This window comes from Leptonychotes weddellii, chromosome 4 (assembly GCF_054177405.1).
Source record: "Leptonychotes weddellii isolate Sample4059 chromosome 4, ASM5417740v2, whole genome shotgun sequence".
NCBI classification, from domain to species: domain Eukaryota; kingdom Metazoa; phylum Chordata; class Mammalia; order Carnivora; family Phocidae; genus Leptonychotes; species Leptonychotes weddellii.
The window spans coordinates 23,440,019-23,459,299 of NC_138372.1; the positions used below are offsets into that span (position 1 = coordinate 23,440,019).

General features: G+C 49.3%; 1 protein-coding gene across 1 annotated transcript in view; it reads right to left on the minus strand.

Annotated features, from left to right (window-relative positions):
• Window positions 1-19,281, minus strand: part of CSMD2 (CUB and Sushi multiple domains 2) — a 204,497-nt gene that overhangs the window by 91,933 nt on the left and 93,283 nt on the right. The window contains exons 18-26 of the mRNA XM_081816844.1: window positions 18,356-18,462; window positions 16,762-17,056; window positions 16,282-16,406; window positions 15,236-15,332; window positions 13,799-13,903; window positions 8,969-9,087; window positions 8,408-8,477; window positions 6,388-6,504; window positions 3,418-3,627 (exon numbers count right to left, since the gene is read on the minus strand). Coding sequence (XP_081672970.1) covers window positions 3,418-3,627; window positions 6,388-6,504; window positions 8,408-8,477; window positions 8,969-9,087; window positions 13,799-13,903; window positions 15,236-15,332; window positions 16,282-16,406; window positions 16,762-17,056; window positions 18,356-18,462 — 1,245 coding nt within the window. The remainder of the gene's footprint in view (window positions 1-3,417; window positions 3,628-6,387; window positions 6,505-8,407; window positions 8,478-8,968; window positions 9,088-13,798; window positions 13,904-15,235; window positions 15,333-16,281; window positions 16,407-16,761; window positions 17,057-18,355; window positions 18,463-19,281) is intronic.

Consider the following 19,281-nt stretch of genomic DNA (forward strand, 5'->3'; position numbering starts at 1 on the left):
GTAAGAGTGGCTTAAGCTGTTAGTAACAATTTTATGGGAATATTTACCTGAGAGGAGAAAGGAAAACTCCAGCGTAGGAAGTTCAGAGTGTCTAACGGGAGGGATTTTGAGAAAAAGTCAGGAGTTGGATTTCCTCAGAGAAAGTTGTGGGACTACAGGGAGATGGGCCTGCTCCCTACAAAATGCCTCAGTGGGGACAGGTGGCCCTTTCGGAAACAGGTCTTCTCATAAGGGAAAACCTGGAGTGAGTGGTCAGAGCTCGTGTACAAGGTACAGCTCCATGGGGCTAAGGAAGGTGTAAGTAGAGAACGTGGGCCTGTTGGGCAGGGAGAACTATTCGGGCCTGACATAAATTAGGAGGCCTTGGCGGGAGGACCTGAGCCTCTGGCACTAGAGACAACCCCGTCCCAGAGGATGGGACCACCACAGACGAGAAGCCTAATGGAAGCCAAGGTCAAGTGTGAAGGGGAGCAAGTGCCCTGACACCAAGAGTGGGCTCACAGGCATCATTAGGTCTGTGGAGCTCAGGCAGTCACTGAGGGAGTAGCTGGGGCTGTGACCTGAGGGAAGCCTCAAGGGGAACATCCACCAAGTCATGAAGGTAAAATGTGAGTGGGAGGAGGTGGGCCCACCATAGAGTAGACACCTCTGGGCCTGTCATTCAGTTGGACCAGTGGAGGTATTGGGCCTTCAAAGGCATACTTAGAACCCTGTTGCCCTTGTGCCTTGCTTCCCCCTAACAAGGAAAAATCCTTGGAGGAGTGGGCCTCCAAACATGTGAAGCTCCAGTGTGAGTAGTGGGCACATCACAGAGAGAATGGCTAGCCCAGGGTGTTGGCCTGTGTCTTGGAAGCCTCAGTGAGTGTGAGAGGGGCTGAGTTTGAGACCAGGGCTCTGTGGAAGTAGGTAGGTCTCTTCTACAGCGAGAAGTAAGTGAAGTCCAAGGGACTCAGGGGGACAACTCTTATAGGGACAAGCGGGCTTATCACATGCGGAACACAGTGAGTGTCTGGTCCCACCGTGTGGACTCAGTGGGCAGGGCTCCATCACAGCGGTGAAGGCACAATGTGTATGGGTAGGGCCCTGAGAAACGTCCCTGTCACAATGGTGGTGTCATCAGTACTTGCATTTATCCAACACGAGGAGCCCTGGGGAGAGCATGTGGGCCTGTGAGAGGTGCTACGGTTGAATTGTGTCCCCTGCCCAGATCCATATGTTGAAGTTCTAACCCCTAGTACCTCAGAATGTGACCCTAGTTGGAGAGAGGATCTTTGCCATTTTACCTAAATTGAAATGAGGTCATTACAGAGGGCCTTCATCCAATTTGACTGGTATCCTTATAAAAAGGGGCATCTTGGAGACATACAAGGATTTGAAGCCAGAGATGGAGGTGATGTTTCTATAAGCCAAGGAATTCCAGACTGCCAGCAAACTGCCAGAAACAAGGACAGAGGCCTGGAACAGACTCTCCCTCACAGCCCTCAGAAGGAAACCAACCCTGCTCACTCCCTGATTTCGGGACTTCAGCCTTCAGAACTGTGAGAGAAGAAATGTGTGTTGTTTAAGCCCTCCAGGCCGTGGTAACAAAGTACCAAGATGCAGGAGAAGCCCGAGAGAGGCATGCGTCTGCCCCAGAAGGAAACGCTGACCACATATGTGGGCCCGAGTCTCTCCTGTGACAGAACGTGGCCATCTGATGTGTCATGACGCATCTGACAGGCCACACCGCCCGCTGTGTGTGCTCAACAGGCGTGGACACTCTTGGTGAGGGCTGGTCTGTATGACAAGCTCACAGACCGCGTCACTGGGTGAGGCAGCTTTGCTACTACCAAGGAACCAGCACTCTCTGGGTAAAAGCGCCGCTTCTCCCTGCCGCCTCATCGGTGAGAGGCCCAGCTCCTCCTCCCGAGGTGTCCCAGGTGGTGGCAAGCCCAACCAGGCTCCCTGAAGTTCCTTCTGAGGAGGCAGTGCCTGTGTAACTGGTCCAGTGGTGCTCACCTTGTAGAATACCCTTGAAGGTTTTCCCTACATGACAAGCCCAAATCCTTGGCTCATATTCACCTTTGACAAGGGATGAAAAAGCCAAATATCAGAGCATTATGGATATAGAGCATTCTATAGATTTATATAGGAAACACAACCAAAAAGCTCATGAAACATTACATGTTCTCAAAGATACATATAACATATGTATGTTAACACGTGGAAAAAGATCTGGAAAGATCATGTTAAAACAACAGTGATTATTTCTGGGAAATAAGCCTGGGTTTGGAGGCTGTAGACAGAGAAAGCTTGGCCTTACCTGTAATGCTTTAATTTCTTCCTTCCTTCCCTTTGTCCTTCCTCCCTCCTTCCCTCCTTCCCTCCCCCTCTCTCTTTCTTTTTAACAAAGCGTGTTTATGAACTGTTAATATAATTAAAAATTAACTTTAAAAAAGAAAATTGCAAAAGCAGTATTTATAGTATTATACAGTTTTGGTTAACATATAATAATACAGTTACATCAACATACGCACAAAAAATGGGGAAAACAAACTTAAAAAAAATTGGTTCTCTCTGCATAAGGTGTGGTAGGAGATGGGATTATGGGAAAATTCTGACTTTCTATGATGTACTCACAAAAACATCTGTAATGTTTTAATTTTTTATAAGCATGTATTAGATTGGAGAAAAGTCCAAAATTATGAAAAAAAAAAAGGTCAGCGGAAGAATCTTGAAAAAGAGGTTAGAGCAACTGGTTCAGCCAGTCACCCCAGGGAGGCATCCAGGGGAAAGGCTGGGCCTGCCTCGGGCCACCGTGTGTAGCAGCACAGACCCAGGTGACGGCCCCTCACGCTGGGGCTTGTTCCAGGGGAAGTGTGCCGGGAGGAGTGGGACCTAGCACAGGATTTCACCTCAGCAAGGCAGAGCCCCACTAAGCATAGTCAGGAAACCCTCAGCAGGAGTTAATGGGCTTGTCTCATGGCGAAGGCTCAGTGGGCGCTCCAGGGTTGTTACCAGAATCCTCCATCATGTGATAGGAGGAGCTCTGCCGAGGGTGGTTGGGCTTGACACACAGGGGAGTCCAGAGGGACTAAGTAAGCCTATCAAGGCTGAGGGGAACTGGCCGCCTGGCCACGCAGGGATGCCCGATGGGAACGCTCAGGGAAGACTGTTGGCGGTTGGGCCTGGACAGAAGGGAGCCTTCAGCGGTGCTGTTGGGCCTTAGCCCTGGAAAAGGCTTGTCAAAGGGGGTTAGATATCTTCATGGGGCCAGAGAGACATGCCACCAAAGGGGAGCCTGCATCGATAGGCCTGCCCCCCACCCTCAGAGCCCTCCCGGTGTTCTCTCTTCCCCTACGTGGAAGGCTGGGAAGATGGTGGTTGTACGTAAGAGAAGGGGATGGGCAGGAGCCAAAGGGGAATCCTGGTCCTTACCCTGGTACTCCAGTTTGAATCCTGGCCGGTTCTGGGAGTGGTCGCTGTGGAAATACACAGTGGTCTCGTGGGACGTGGAGAGCAGGGAGCCTGGAAGCTCGCTGCCACTGAATCTGCCCATCATGCGGCTGGTCTCGTAGGGGCCATTGCGGATTTCTATGAAGTCATGGTTGGGCTCGGTGGAGAAGTTCAGGAACTGGATGTGAGCTCCTGGGAGCAAGACAGAGGCAGACAGTGCCCAAAGCAATAGAGTCCTGCTTCAAACGTGCGGCCCCACAGAAGCTTTTCCTGCTAGACCTCACGCGTCCCTGCTACTGGCTTCCCACTCAACCGAGATTCCCAGAACACAATTCGGGGAGACATGATCCAGTCCAGTTGTCTTAGGAGGATTGAACTTAAAAATAATTATTCACTCAGAATGAAGGGCATCGATCATTCCAGAGCTCCATCTCGAGTCCATTTTATTTTACTGAAAACAAAGCTCAGGGCTAACATTTGATTTGTAGCTCCTAGGCCTACTATCAATACAAAGATAGCTTTGCTAAAATAAACTTTTTACTTAAAAATATCACCACTTAAAAATAACTATACCCAATCAAAAGACATGAACTTCAATACTGGTATCTTCTAGAACACTCATGATAATTCAGAAATTAGAAAAATACATTGCCAGTGAAGTTTATACTTTGGGATCCTACTGGATTAATCAAGATCTCCTAACAACCCAACAGGTTAAACAGATCTGATTAAGCCCTTAACTTACATATTGATATACTCTGCAGAATGGAGGTGGGAAGATTGATATTTGTTTACTGGTGAGATTTCTCAAAATTAGATTAAAAATGATATTGAAGAAATGTATTTACTGTGCATAAGAAAATGTCCATTATGTTAATTGTGAAAATCTGATTTCAAAGTGGTATGTACTATGTAATTCTAATTTTGGTATTAAAAAACTAGAAGAATATTCACTGATTTACTAATAATATTTACTGAGCATTTGCCATGCATCAGGGCTGTGCTAGGCACTGCACAAGGATGAAAAGATCTCCCAGGTCCTTGTCTTCATGGGGGTTACATTTGAATGGTGAGGACTAAGCTGTTAGTGATTATCTCTGCATGGTGGGGTTACAGATGGATTTTAATCTTTAAAAATTTCTCACCTGTGGTTTCTAATTTGCACAGAATGGGGACATATGTGTGATTTTTTTTTGCATCTAATTATTTAAATAATTTTTTATTTAATAATTTAATTTAAAGTTATTAAAAAATAAAGATTTGACTTATAACGTTGAAGACCCTTCGTATCTCCTGCTCTCTCCCATTCGAGGGTGACGTCACTCATGGATCGGGAAGATATCTTTCCAGTTCATGGTTTTAGATTCTTAAATATGTGTCTGATTTATACGCCTTAAATGTTTACATGCACGTTGTTATACTGCACATATAGTTTTATAAACATTTTTATTCCATATTGTGCTTTTCAAGGTCTATAATATTATTTTATGAATTACCCAACCATACTATTCGCTACCCTATTAATAAGCATGCAGATTGTTTCCAAATTGCCGACAGTTTTGCAGTGAGCACTTTGGGACATGTCGTCTGCATCATCCCAACACTGTGGGCAGCATGTTCATCAAAGGGGCTTTTCCAGGATTCCAGATTTTTGAATTGAACGGGTGTGGAAAGAACTGGGTATGACCACTGCCATCTAGTGGTAACAGCTTTTAAAGGCAGAGGTTCTTTACACACTGAAACCAGGTGCCCTAGTCGGGTCCTCACTGGAGTCCAACATTCACTTGAAAGCAAGATCTTTCTTCTGTGATTGCACCCTGCAGGGGGCTTATTCTCCAAAGGCTGAATAAGCACCCAGGCCTTAGAGTTAGAGAGCTCTGGTGACTGAACATCAGGACTTACAAGAACAGTGATGTACCTTCCACTTAAACGTCTGTTTTCCTTTGGATGTTGTGCTCCCTCCATCTCTCTATCATCTGAGATTCTTGTGGCCCATACCTGGATGCAGAGCTCCCCTTCCCTCAATCTCTAAAATCTGGAGTTTCCCAAGGCTGCCAAAGCCCTCATCATTTTGTACTCTGATCATCTGTCCCCAGGTTCCTCCAGAAGATGGTACTAAGTATAAGACTCCATCCTTTGAAGGGTCACCAACCTCTCTCCTCCCCTCAGAACAGATTTAAAGCAGGCCAGTTGGATCCCTTTCTCCTGAAAGCCCCTTCTCCCATCAGAAGACCCAGTCTAGGCTGAACAGTACAGAATAAAAAGAGGTGGCTTTCATTCCTGAGGTCACAGATTGGGAGATCACAGGCTTGTGCAGGAGCGATCCCCTCAGGACATCCTGTCCCTGGGAGCAGGGCAGTGACTCAGGCAAGATGATCCATCAGGTCCATGTCACCACAAATCTTTGATCTCTTCAACAGAGATGTTGGGGTTAAATTATATTCCCAGTCAGGAATGAATCATCAGCAATTAAATTTTGTGCCCAGACCGATGTCCTCCACACCCCGCCAACCCCCGTGCCTGGCATACTCCATCTCCACAAAAAAAATCTCCCACTCTTTAAGACCAGCCAGAATGTGTGTATAAAGAATGCAAACTCTATATCATATTGACCTTGGCTATATCATTTAATTAGGATGAGAAATTGGATATTGAAGTTAAAAGCACAACTTGAGGTCCAGTCTCTGTAAAAGACTTTTTTTTTTCTTTTTCAACCCCCCGAGTAATTTCTCATTCCACAATCCTGAATTTTAGCTTACTACTCAGATAATAATAATGGCAATCCCTAAGATTATTTTCCCTATATTTTATGTTACCAAAGCATTCATTCCTAGCTTTCTTAACTGATCTTCACAATTGTACGAGAGGTCAACAGATGAGGAAGTAGAGACAGACCTGCCTCCGTCAAGGTCAGGCTGAAGGGTCATCCGGGGCCTGGGCGTGCAGACTTACCAAAGCCCACGGGCAGCGCTATCTTCCAGGAGCAGTCCATGTTGCTGGGGTAGTTGCCGGGGAAGCCGGGGCTCAGGATCACCCCCTCCATCTCTTCCACTGCACCCCCACACTGCGCTGTGACAATGAGACCACACAGAGGGTTAGAACAGCATGAAGGAGAGCATGGGGCCATGGCAACATTTGGATGCTCCCTTAGAGCGGCAGTTTCTGATCCCTTCCCAAGTCATTAACCCCTTTGAGAATCCAAAGGAACCAACTGTTCATCTCCCCTAAACGACTGCACACATGGGCAAAACTGAGTACGGATGTAAGTTCAGGAAGGGCTGCTCAGCATCCTGGCACTGCCCAGCCGGCCACAAACCCGAGTTATGATTCTTGACCTTGAGCATGCCCTTTGCAGGTCAGTTCCCTTAGCGAGGTCATGCAGCAAAAGTGGTCTGCTCCAAGAGGAGTGTGACTGTTTCTTATGCTATGCCTCAAATCTCCCTCTATCACCGTCCAATCAACTCTTCCAACACTGAAGAGAAAGGATGAAAGGAGGAGACTGGCATGCACTGAGTCCCCACTCTGTGCCAGGCACCACACCGGGCTCTTTGCAAATATACATCCATAGGGCTGTGTGGTCAGCAGATGAGCCCTACCGGGGCCCACCCCCAGCCAAAGTGACTGTGATTAGCGTTCCATGGGGAGCCAACCATGAGGGGCTGGGGTATCCGACACTCCAACTGAGGTGACTGCAGAGTCACCTAAGATGCAGGCCTGGAGCGTGAATACAGCCTGGTCAGTGAACATCAATTCTTTTCTTTCACAGCTTTCAGGAAACAATTGTGTGAGCTACAAGGCATTAGCTGGTTATGGAAGCCAGAGAAAGAGACGAGGGGAGGGATCTGCAGGGTCCAAGTGAAGGCCTTTGGGGAGAGGGCGACAAACAGAACCGTGCCCGGGTTCAGAGTGGGGGGGCGCTCTGGAATTGACTGCTGGGATCACTATTCCAACGCTTTCACTTCCTGTGTGACTTTGGGTGAATCTAAACCCCTCCAAACCTCAGTTTTCCTCACCTATAAAATGGAGCCGACTACAGCACCTATGTCACGGGATGGTCCTTACGTTAGAGCAGGAAGGCTTGTGTGTCACTTAGAACAGGGGCGGATGCACACAGTGACCAGGTGACAGGCACTCTATCAGCAGTAGCTGCTCCTAACATGAGTGGTTTCCCCGGCAGGAACTTTGTAATACGGAGTGGGAATGAGGGGAGTGCCTTGGCCTGCCCAGCCACATTTCTGACCGCGGCGCAGGCGACCAAACCCTAGTCCCTGGTGAGATCCCAGAGGGAAATGCCTCTATGCCCAAGGGATGCTCCCTCCACTCACTTCGCTTCTTAACCCAAGGTCAGCCTTGATTTGCACTTTACAGTTGGTGAGGCATCAGAGAAACGTAGGTTTCTGTCCCTGATGGTGCCAATCACTTTTTAATCTTAAAAAGCCTTAGTTTTCCCATTTGCAAACATGAGGGCAATGATACCTCCCCTGAAGCGCTGCTGTGAGCAAACAGGTAGCGCCGTGACTTGCGTATAGTAGACGCTCAATAAATGTTGCGTCCCCCTCCCCCAACCCAACCGAGCTAAGCCCTTGTTTCACCTGTAGCGCACCCCCCCCACCCCCGCACCATTTCTCTAGTGGTGGATTTTACCCGTCTGTTCCATGAAAAGTCACAGGGGAAGGCCTCAATTGCCCAGAGGTTCCACCTGGGCTTTGGTCAATTATCTGCGCTCAGGATGGTCATCGTAATGTTTTCAAACGGCCAAGCCCCCTGTGATCCCTCACTTGGTGGCGAAGGTCTGCAGAAGTCACGTCGAGCTTGTGTAAGAGCAGAGCGCCAGCCTACAGGGACTCCCTTCGGACAGACCCGGGATGCCAAACTGTCCTTTGATTTGAACTCGATCCCCGTGAGATGTCACTGAGCCCCAGTCTCTGGCAGGAGTGGTATGAATGGACTGAGAAGGTCAGGGCTCTCTTACCAATACAGAGCGGCGGAGGGTAGTTCCAGCGGCGCACGGTTCCGGGCATGCAGGAGATGTGCGCGTGGCCCTGGAGGGATCAGGAACAGGGGTGGGCTCAGTGCCCCCGGGGGCCCAACTGCATGTACAACCCAGAGCAGGGGGCTTGTTCAGGGGCCTTGGGTTGAGCAACAAGATACGCAAAGATCCACGAGCCCTCTGTGGGGTGGGATGAGGCAGAGGGAGAGAGACTTTGGGGAAGGATGCTTATTAACAGCCATTACTAAGGAATTCTCATTACTAAAGGTTCCTTGTGAGACTCCTTTAATTACTAGATTCCCTCATGGCCTTCAAAGGAAGATTAAATTTCCCTGAAGTCTAATCAAACCGAAACTTTGCAGGAACACATTCTGAGGCTGGCTGGTGCTAAATCGCCGAAGTCAGCAAAGCTTGACAGTGGTCCCTGGGGGACCCGAAGGGCTTCTCCCTGTTCTTTAGTGACTGCGGCTCGGCTGGCTCGAGGCTGGCCAAGCCCATCTCAGGGGACACCTGTTTCTTGCCCGGGGTGTCGAAGGGAGGTACCTGGAGGGCGTATCCTGGCTCACACTGGAAAGAGACCACGTCGTTCACCAGGTAGCGCTCGCCAGTCTTCACCCCGTTACTGGGCACGGCGGGTTCTGGACAGCTGCTCAGGCCCACGGCTGGACGAGACAGAGACAAAGAGAAAGGAGGAGGGAAGAGCCCAGCAGGTCAGTGCACCAGTAGGCAGAGGGTGCTGCTGGCAGCGGGAAGGAGAAGGGGCTCCAATCTGTGCTTTCTCTGCCCTCCACCTCGAGGCCACTGCTTCCTAACTCTCTTGCCCTACAAGCGCACAGAGAAAGTCAGAACATTTATACAGCATCGAGGCTCAACAGACCGACGCTCCCTGGGGTGGGTGGGCATCACTCGGGCCATGTGGCTGCCCCCCCCCCGGGGCTCAGCGGAAGGACTCTGGAGCTAGGGGGATGCCCAGCCCTGGCTACAAACCCCAGACCTCTCCATCCGGCTTCTCCTGCACCACTCCCAGACCCCCAACTTCCCTCCATTTTCCTTGCCTTAAGAAGACAACTCCTGGGGGCAACGAAGTTGGGAGAGGGGAAAGAAAGGCAAGGAGGAAGGAGAGCAGTTATCAGAGAGAGGCCCCTCAGTGTCACTCAGGAGGCTGAGAGTCCCACTCTCTGGGACAGGCTGTCCAGAAAAAAAACTGCCAGTGGGTGAGACTCTCTGCTGCCTTATTTCTCCTGTTGTGTTTTTAAGGTGAGGCCAGTTCCTTTCTGGGAGTAATACTGGGTATTCCTCATGCTTAGCCCCCCACTGTCAACTCTGGTCCTTGCTCACTGCCGGACCCCTCACAGCCTCCCTGTCCTTCCCAGCCCTAGGGCCATCCTGCGTTCAGAGGCAGCTGACATTTCTGAATCTCTCTCCTTGAATCATGGACAGCCTTACTCAGCAATTCAAAGTGGGTCTCCGCCCAGTGTTATTCAGAATCTCACCCTCTCACTGGACATTCTAGGACTTGGCCTGATCCCTTTCCAAGATCCCCTCTAAGGGCTCTCAAACACTCCTTCATTCTTCTTTCTTGAGTTTCCAAGTTCATCTGCATTGATTTGACCCTTATTCTATGCCCAGCATCGTACACTGTCTTCGATAGGACATCCATCCTAATCTTCCTCCTCGTGGTCTTCCTCCTCGCTGCCCGCCCACTAACTGAGACTTCCCACGAGCAGGGCTGGGGCATATGTGTCCCACGCATCGTCTCAGCCCCTTGAAGGTCTTCACATCCTGTTTCACAGGTGAGGATGTGGGCCAGGAGGCAGAGACATGCCCTTAGCAAGCCACAGAGCTGGGATTCAGACCAAGCCCAGTCTAACTCTGGAGGCCAAACTTACAGGCCACATGAGCTCACAGGCGACTGAGCCCTGCTCTCCCCACCTCCCCTCCTGAAATCATCTTCATCCAGCTTTGAATTCCCTCTTGGTGGAAACTCGCAGCAAGTGGGAGTGGAGTATCTCCTGACTGGTGGGATGCACCCCACAGGGGCCCCACTGCAGGTGCGGGCACTTAAGATGCACTAACTAACTAAGATGAAATAAGATGTGCTACAGAAATCCCTGTGTATGGATGCATGGGACCAGTGGTGCCGTTTTCCAGGGACAAGAGCGAACAGACTATGGTTGGGTCTGATCCTAGGCACCTGCACAGCTCAGAGAGTTTGGGAGGGGGCAGCCTCAGCCCTCCTGGTCCATTCCTGGTGAATACCTTCTGATAGCCCTCCTGGTAGATCCCAGCTCCCTGGGGAAGCCACACGTATGCAGTGCCTGCATGGAGACAGGCGTGGGCAGAAGAGGAATGGGAAGGGCCGGCCAGCGTCGACTACCACCACCAGCCCCATCTCTTGGTGTACGGCTGAGGAGCCCTCATTCCACATTCAGAGCTGACAGCTGACGTGCATCAGATGACTACATGTGCTTCTTTTCTTCGGAGGAAAATTCACATAAAACAAAATGCATACATCTTATGTGGACATTTGCTGAGTTTTGACAAATGCCTGCACCTGTATAACTCAAACCCCTATCAAAACTATAGAACATTGCTAACTCTAGAAAGTTCCTTTGTCCCAGGCAATTCCTGTCCTACATGTGCCTTATTTATTTATTTATTTATTTATTTATTTATTTATTTATTTTAGAGAGAGAGAGAGAGAGCGCACTTGCAAGTGGGGGCAGGGAGGGGCAGAGGGAGTGAGAATCTTAAACAGACTCCACACTCAGTGCGGAGCCGGAGGCAGGGTTTGATCTCAAGTCCCTGAGATTAAGATCTGAACCGAAATCGAGCCAGACACGTAACCAATTGAGCCACCCAGGCGCCCCCTGCAGGTGCTTTTAAGAAGTGCATGGGATTCTTGGAAATGAAAGCGGTTTGGGTCTATGTCCGTCCACAGATCTCAGCAGCTGGGCAAGAGACCCCAAGCACAGGATTAAAACAACCATCAAGCTGAATTTGAAGTACTACATCTTGGCTGTCATCTTGTCTTTTTCTCCCCACTCCTCCCGGCACTCTAAGTAAAACGCAAAGCTACTCAACTTGGTATTTAGTGGGGTGACCACAGCTTAGTAACCTGAAACCTACTTAACCCCTGGGCAGTGATAGAATAAGAAGGGGCAGAGAGAAAGAGAGGGAAAGCAAGAGCAAAAGAATGTGGTAGGAGAAAAAAATGGAATGGGGAGGAACGTGAAATCCAAGAGAGAAAGAAAGAGACAGAGGAAAGTCCATTCTCATTTCTCCTACAGTGCACAGCTTGACTTTATTTAGGCCATGCATGCAACAATGGAAGAATTTTTTTTTTTATCATATGCAATCAATTGCTTTCAAAAGCATATTGTTCCATTTCTATTTCAATTAAATCAACATTAAGTGAGTCATAGCGGCAGCTATGACTTTTCAGTACCCTTCAAAACCATTTGCTTCTACAGTTAATTCTTCCCCTCTGCACCCTCTTTGTAGATTATCAAATATTAAGAGAACAGTAGATTCACAAAACAAAAATGGTTTTGGCTCCTAGGAGTTTCAGTCGCTTCTGTTTTCCCTCAGCCCTTCCAGCCATGAGAGGACAGTGCTTGATAAACGTCAGCTACAAAGAAAACTACCAGTTCCCTTGAACAACAACAACAACAACAACAACAACAACAACAAATTGAGGAGAGGTAAATTTTTTTCTGGGAATGAGGCAGCAGAATGAAAAGAGATTTAGGAAGGAAGTGTATCTTTGGAAGAGGAAAGAAAAGAAAAGATTCGAGGGAACCTTTAAGGACTCCAGTGAAAACAGTGGATAAGAAAACAAAATTGGATAGAACAGAGCAAAAGAGTAAAAAGAAAAATGGGAAATATTCAAGAAACCCGGCATACTTGACTCCACCAGGAGAGTGAAGCCTTTGAGGTCTGCGGGCATTGGGGTGGGGGCGGGGCATCAGAGGTCTCTGTCCTATCCTCTGCCCATCAGGGTCTTTGCTTCAAGCTGTCCTCCCAGGTCTTTCCTGCCAGGTGCACACTTCTGTTCTTTCAGGCCACGAGCATCCCAGGATCCAACCAACCCTCTCCCAACCATCTGGATAAAGCTCATTTGTTTGGAGACCAGCTGAGCATCTGCATAACATCCAATGCTGACCTTATCAGGCCTCTAGCACGAAATGGGGCTCCCATCTGCAAAGGCCCACGCTGACCAAGATGGTCAAGCCAACTCTACCTTCCCGTATTTCTTACTTCTCAATCCAAACCCCTTCTGTAAGGTCTCACTTGACCAGGTTTAGCTCCCCTCTTCTGTACTTCCTTAGTGTATTAGGTTGCACTAAAATTATTGCTCCCTTGTTCCTCTATCTCCCTGGACTTTGTGTGTGTGAGGGCAGGAATGATGTCTTACTCATCTTTGTTCTGTGGGTATCCAGCACAGGGCTTGCCACACTGGGGACACTCAGTGTTTCTTCATGACATCAACCTCTCCACCTGCCCCACGGAGGAGTGACCATGCTCTCCTTTGAACTACTGCCCTACCATCTGGGGACTTCCATGAGAGCACCTGGAATCTTGTAATGCGCTTCTCTGTCCATGTGTCTGCCTCTCTTTAATGGACTCGGAGGGAACTTACTGATCTTACCCAGTCCTAGCAAACCCCAGCACAGCATCTGGCACATTGTAAACACTCAGTAACTATTTGCTGGATGAATGTATAATAGATGCCTCTGTCTACTTATTCTTTCCTCTACCCAGAGGGGAAGGAGAATGGCAGGCTGTCCCAGGATGAAAACAGTCTCCCCAGCAACCTCTGTCTTTGTTGCCCCACCGTGCACGTCCACAAGCCTTTTTCTTCTAAGAGTTTTTCGTTGTGACCACTTCGGGACACTGGAAGCCAAGATGGAAGGTTCTGAGAGGGGAGGGAGAAATCTGGTGCAAGAGGAGTGAAGTTTCTCATGAGGACAAGAACTTCAAAGATGGCTGCATCACAGAACCCGGGCTTGGAGAGGACAGGTTTCAGGAGCAGAGGATGGCACCTGCATTTTCGTACATCCCAGATTCTATACTGGACCTAAGTCAACGACGGGGCTCCCTTCCGATCCCTGTGGGGACACAGGGGAAGTGTACAGGTGTCTGAGTAACAGACACGGAGGTGGGAATCCTGGCTCCGCCACTTACTGGTTGTGCAGTCTTGAGGAGTTTCAGACCTTCTCTGAGCTTTAGCATCTTCATCTAGGTCTGTGGTAAGGTTTACGTGGGATGGAGAATACACAGCCCCAGTATGCTCCCTGCTCATTGTGGGTCCTTGGTACATGTCAGTTCCCACCCCGAGCCCTGTACACAGCTGAGACTTTGGATCCTCACTTTTGTACTCCAAGTGGAAGCCGGCTGCTGACACGCTGATATCTGAGTAGAAATGAAGGTAGAGCTGGTTGGAGGTGCTGTTCAGAAGGGCAGGCACGGTTGTTCCTAGGGCAAGGACACAGAGACCGTTCACACTTAGCCTCCCCCAGCCCCCGAGCTCCTTCCCATTTCTCTTGCTTTCGCCACCTGCTGATATTCTTCTCCTAAGACCCTCAAATGTCCCCAGTTATCATACTTGTTACATGACAAATTAGCACCCCCCTACCCCCCACAGAGTGCTGGGTCTTCTTCAGTGGCTGAGAGGCAGGAGTCCTCAATCTTTCTGCAAAATAAGCAGTGGCAGAGCCATATGCCAGAAGGAGGGAGAGTTCCACAGGCAGCCCAAGAGTTTGGTCCCCTTCCCAGCCATCTTCAAAAAACTCTCACAGGTGTAATTCTCTGGGCAATCCAGGCAGTGTAGACTGTATATATGAGGCACATTACTCCTTTTTATATCTTGGCAACATGGAATTCTGGAGCCTGAAGGACCCAGATGATTGCCCTGGCCATTGGGCAAAAGCACACACCACACTCAGTGAAAAGTCTGCCATTGGAATGGAAAACAGTGTAGCCACTTTGGAAAACAGTTTGTCAGTTCCTCAAAAAATTTAAATATAGAGTTATCATATGACCCAGAAATTCCGCTGCGAGGTATATACCCAAGAGAATTGAAATCACATCCCACAGAAATTTCTCCATGAATGTTTATAGTAGCATTATTCATAATGAACCAACAAGTGGAAACAACCAAATGTCCATCAACTGACGGGTGGGTAAGTGAAATCTGGTCTATCCACATGGCGAAGTGCTGGTGCATGTTACAACATGGTGAGCCTTGAAAAATGATGCTGAGTGCAAGAAGCCAGACCCAGTAGGCCACATATTGTAGGATTCCATTTATATGAAGTTTCCAGAACAAGCAAATCTATAAAGATGGCAAGTAGGTTGCCAAGTTGTGGTTGCCAAGGGATGGGGGAGGGGGAGCAATGGGGAGTGCATACAAATGAGTACCTGGTTTCTTTTTGGGGTAATGCAAATGTTCTGGGATTGGATAGCAGTGATAGTTTTAGAATCTTGTGAATATACTAAAAGTCACTGAATTGTACACTCTTCTTTCACTGTAGCATTATTATTATTGTTTTATTATTGAGCTATAATTGACATATAACATTATATTAGTTTTGGATGTGTGACATAATGATTCAATATTTGTATATATTGCAACATGATCACCAAAACGAGTCTAGTTAACATCTGTAAATTATAAACTTTAGAATGGTGAATTTTACAGCATGTGAACTACGTCAGTAATAATAATGATGGTGATGATGATGATGGTAATGATGATGAAGTCCACCACTGCCCTCCGAGTTGAGGTCCCTGGAAGCCCCACCTCACCTGAGAAGCTCCCCAGCATGGTTACGGTGTTGTCCGCACCATCAAACACCTCCAGAGAGTCCCAGTTCTGCTCTGTGACAAAACTGATGACTTGAATCTGGGAAGGCAGAGGAATTGAACTGCTGGTTAGGCAGCCTGTGTCCGTCTGTCTGTCCCTCCCTCCCCTCTTCTCCATTCATGTAGTTAATTCCAGTACTGAGCACCCACTCTGGGGCTGACATTGTGCTAGGTCCTTCCAATAAAAGTGAGATGCTCTCTCTACCCATCCCCCTCCCCTAGGACCTCATTTGCCCAGTGGGGGAAACAGATGTAAAACGAAGGGTTGTAAGACAGTGGGGTACTTTGTCAGACAGAGAATGGGGAAAGGGAATTTCAGGAAGTGGGACTACTTCAGTCTGAATGGCCCTGTCCTCATCTCTCACACGTTCCTTGGGTTCCCCACTTCCCTGTATGGATGACATCAGACGTCATGCAGTGATGGTCCAGGAACCCACTCCTGGCCAGACCTGCCCACCTTGACTCCCTGCTGGCTGCCTCTCTGGTGGCCTTGCTGCCATAACCAATTCTGAGGCTTCTCCACTTGACTCTTACCACTGGGGACCAGTTTAGCCCCCATTCTGCTCCTATAGCTTGGGCTCCAGGTGTGACACCAAGGCGTGTGCCTGGGGCTTCTCCATGCCTCATCTGTTTTCTCCTTCCCCTCTCCTGCAATGTCCCCTCTTCCATCCCCCATCATCTTGATAAAAGAACCCTTCAAACCATCAGAAAAGCATCTTCTATGAATCTTCCCCAATCTCTGTATTTCTTTCAGTCCAGGCCCATTTCCTCTTCCGGCCTTCCCCAATGGCCCAAACTGGTGCCACCCCTTCTCTTTCCTGAGGTACCCGGCTCTCTCTCTCTCCACACCCCCTGAAGCTTCTGGGCCTCGAGCTGGTGTGTTTTTCTGCTTGTGGACCTCACCCCCACATCTGGCCCGAGGGGCAGGGACAGGGCTGAAATGTCTCCTCCAGGCCACCTGCTGGACTGAGGCCTCCCCTAGCCCCTACCTGGATACCAGCGCCTTCAGGGACCATGATCTTCCACACACAGTTGAGGCTGTTGAGGTAGGGCTCTGGGAAGCCAGGGGACAAGATGGTGCCCCTGCGCTCCGTGAGGTTGCCTCCACATGGCACTGGGAAGGAGGCAGTTCTGGTCAGAGGTTTCTCCTGCTTGTCTTTGGGTCCCCTATGGGAGCCTCCCCAAACACTCCTCTCAGGGCCCCCCAGCCTCCCTTGCTGGCTGTTGGCTTCTCCCATAGGCCCCCATCCCTGCTCCTTCCATGGCTCCTATCTCTATAACCCTCCTCCCCATGCACCCCTCCCCCAGCAACCCCAGCTCCTCCTCCTTGCTGTCTTCACACCCAACCCATGGAACTAGTGATTTGGCCTGAATGGGACACCCTACTTAAGTTATGCTGGTGAGCAAGGGCTGCTGTTGGGTCTCGCTGGCCACCCCCTCCACAGAGTCCCGGTCGTCCAGGTACTCACCCACACAGGTGGGCGCTGATACATTCCACTGGGCCAAGGCCCCGGGAACAGGGAGACACTCGATTTCTGGGGACCCCTGCAGGGCATAGCCGGAGTTGCAATCGAAGCGGACGATGGCCCCCACTGAGAAGTCACTGCCCAGCCTCTTGCCATAGCGGGGTTCCGGCACAGAGCTGCACTGCGTGGCGCTGGTTCGGGGTACCGCTGCAGGGGACAAGGGCACTGAGGGGTAGGCCTCACCCTTCTGGAAACTGGCCCAGGGATGGACACACAATGGTACTAGAGCTGAGCCCGTCTGGATGGGACCCTCAGAGGCTCTGGGCGCTTTCTCTCAGGGCAGGAGTAGTTCCAGAACAAGGCCCATTTTACTGAAATACAGTTGCAGCACAGCTTCTGGAAACCTTGGGAGGCAGACTTTAGGCTCAGTTGCTTTCAGTGGCTTCTCCATGATGCCCTTCAACTATCAGGTTCCCACGTCCCCTTAGAATGGCCCTTCTTCCTCCCTTCGCCCTGCCTTTGGCCTCTTTCCCCAGGTGCCTTAAGACTCTGTCCAGGGTTGGGTTGCCTGGGTGGCTCAGTCGTTAAGCATCTGCCTTTGGCTCAGGTCATGATCCCAGGGTCCTGGGATCGAGCCCCGCGTCAGCCTCCCTGCTCAGCGGGAAGCCTGCTTCTCCCTCTCCCACTCCCCCTGCTTGTGTTCCTTCTCTTGCTTTATCTCTCTCTGTCAAATAAATAAATAAAATCTTAAAAAAAAAAAAAGACTCTGCCCAGGGCTGTACTCTCATGACCTGAATCTGAACCTCCCCTCCCCCTGCCCAATTGGCACATAGTATGCTTTAACCCAGGCCCCAGATATGACGTGCCCTTGTGGCAGGGGAATTCAGCTCCTCCTGGGCAGTCTCCTAGACATGAATGGGACATGTCTAGAACTGGCCCTAAAAAAGTGGGCATGCTTCTGGACAAGGAGAGGTTGGGGCCTGCAGGTGAAAGCCAGGGCACTCCAAGATTTTGCCTTTCAAGGCCAGTGAGGAAGGGAACAGACATTGATCACCTGCTTGGTGCCAATTACTCTGTGAACTCTCTTAACTCCATCAGTGAGGTAATATGCTTACTCCCATCTCACAGGTGAGCAAACTGGGGCTCTGAGGGGTGGAGCAGCTGGTGCCCAGTTAGAAAGTGGCAGAACTGGGATTCAAAGCCATGTCCACCTTAATTCTAAGTCTGTGTTTTTCCCACACCTTTACTGTGCTTTGCAGAGAAAACCAAACTCCATGGGACAGAGCCTAGGTATGAGGTCTGGGCTGGTCGTCCCAATGCCATCGGGACTGTGCCAGCCAATGGGGGAGGGGGAGAGCAGAAGTCAGCCTCCCGTGTCTGATTTCTTCCCTCATTTGACATGGAGTTTGGCCCAAGAACTGTCTGTTGGGCAAATGGATGTCTAAATTCAACTGAATTTCAAGGAACTGCACTACAAATCAGTAACTGCCCTCCAGCACCCTAAGACTGAGGCCCAAACTAGGGGTCAAAAGTCCCTGTTCCTTTGGTCAGGAAGTCACTACAGAGCTGAGATTGCTCTCACACCTCTCACACCCACTTCCTGCATACCTTGGTAGACAAAGTGGAAACCTCTGGCTGGTGCTTGGCCTTTGGCACTGAACTTAATGAGAACTTGATTGGAGGTGGCCAGGGGCAGCGATTCTCCTGCCGAGGTAAGGGGAGAGGAGGAGAGGAAGACAGTGAGTCCAGCAGTAGGCCCAGCAGAGAAGATCCTGGCCAGGAAGGAGGGGCTGCCCATACCCCCCACAGCAGTTCCTTCCATATCCCAAGTCTTCCTGAAATACAACCTCCCATTTTTACTGCACTTTATAGTTTAAGGTTTGCAGAAGGCTTTAGCATCCATGGTCTTACCTTGACCCATGTTCATTGTGAGGTTGGCATGACAAGAGTTCAGTGCCCCATTTAACAGATCAAGAAAGAGAGGATCAGAAAGAGTAAATGACCTTCTGAGAAAGGAGAAAGCATCTAGACATATGTTGACTCACAAGGATGGGGAGAATGGCCGTTACCAATCTGACTGGTGGTTTACTTGGAAAATGGACATTAAAAAGAAAAATGGCACCAGCTTCTGGGAAGGAGGGTGATGTGAATATCTGAGAGTAACTGGCCCTTCCCAGATGCTGTAAAATGATAGATAACCACAGTAATTGTGTAATTTATTGCTCACACTAGAACACTTGTGAGAGCCAAAGGGCGTGCTATTAATAATTATGTTGGGACAACCAAATGAAAGCTGGGATTGTCACAAGCAAAGCAAGATGTATTGCCACCCAACTGATAACACACAAATTGGGGGAAACCTGTATGGGCATAGGATGCCTTTTTTAAAAAAATTTTTTATTGTTATGTTAATCACCATGCATTACATCATTAGTTTTTGATGTAGTGTTCCATGATTCATTGTTTGTGCATAACACCCAGTGCTCCATGCAGAACGTGCCCTCTTTAATACCCATCACCAGG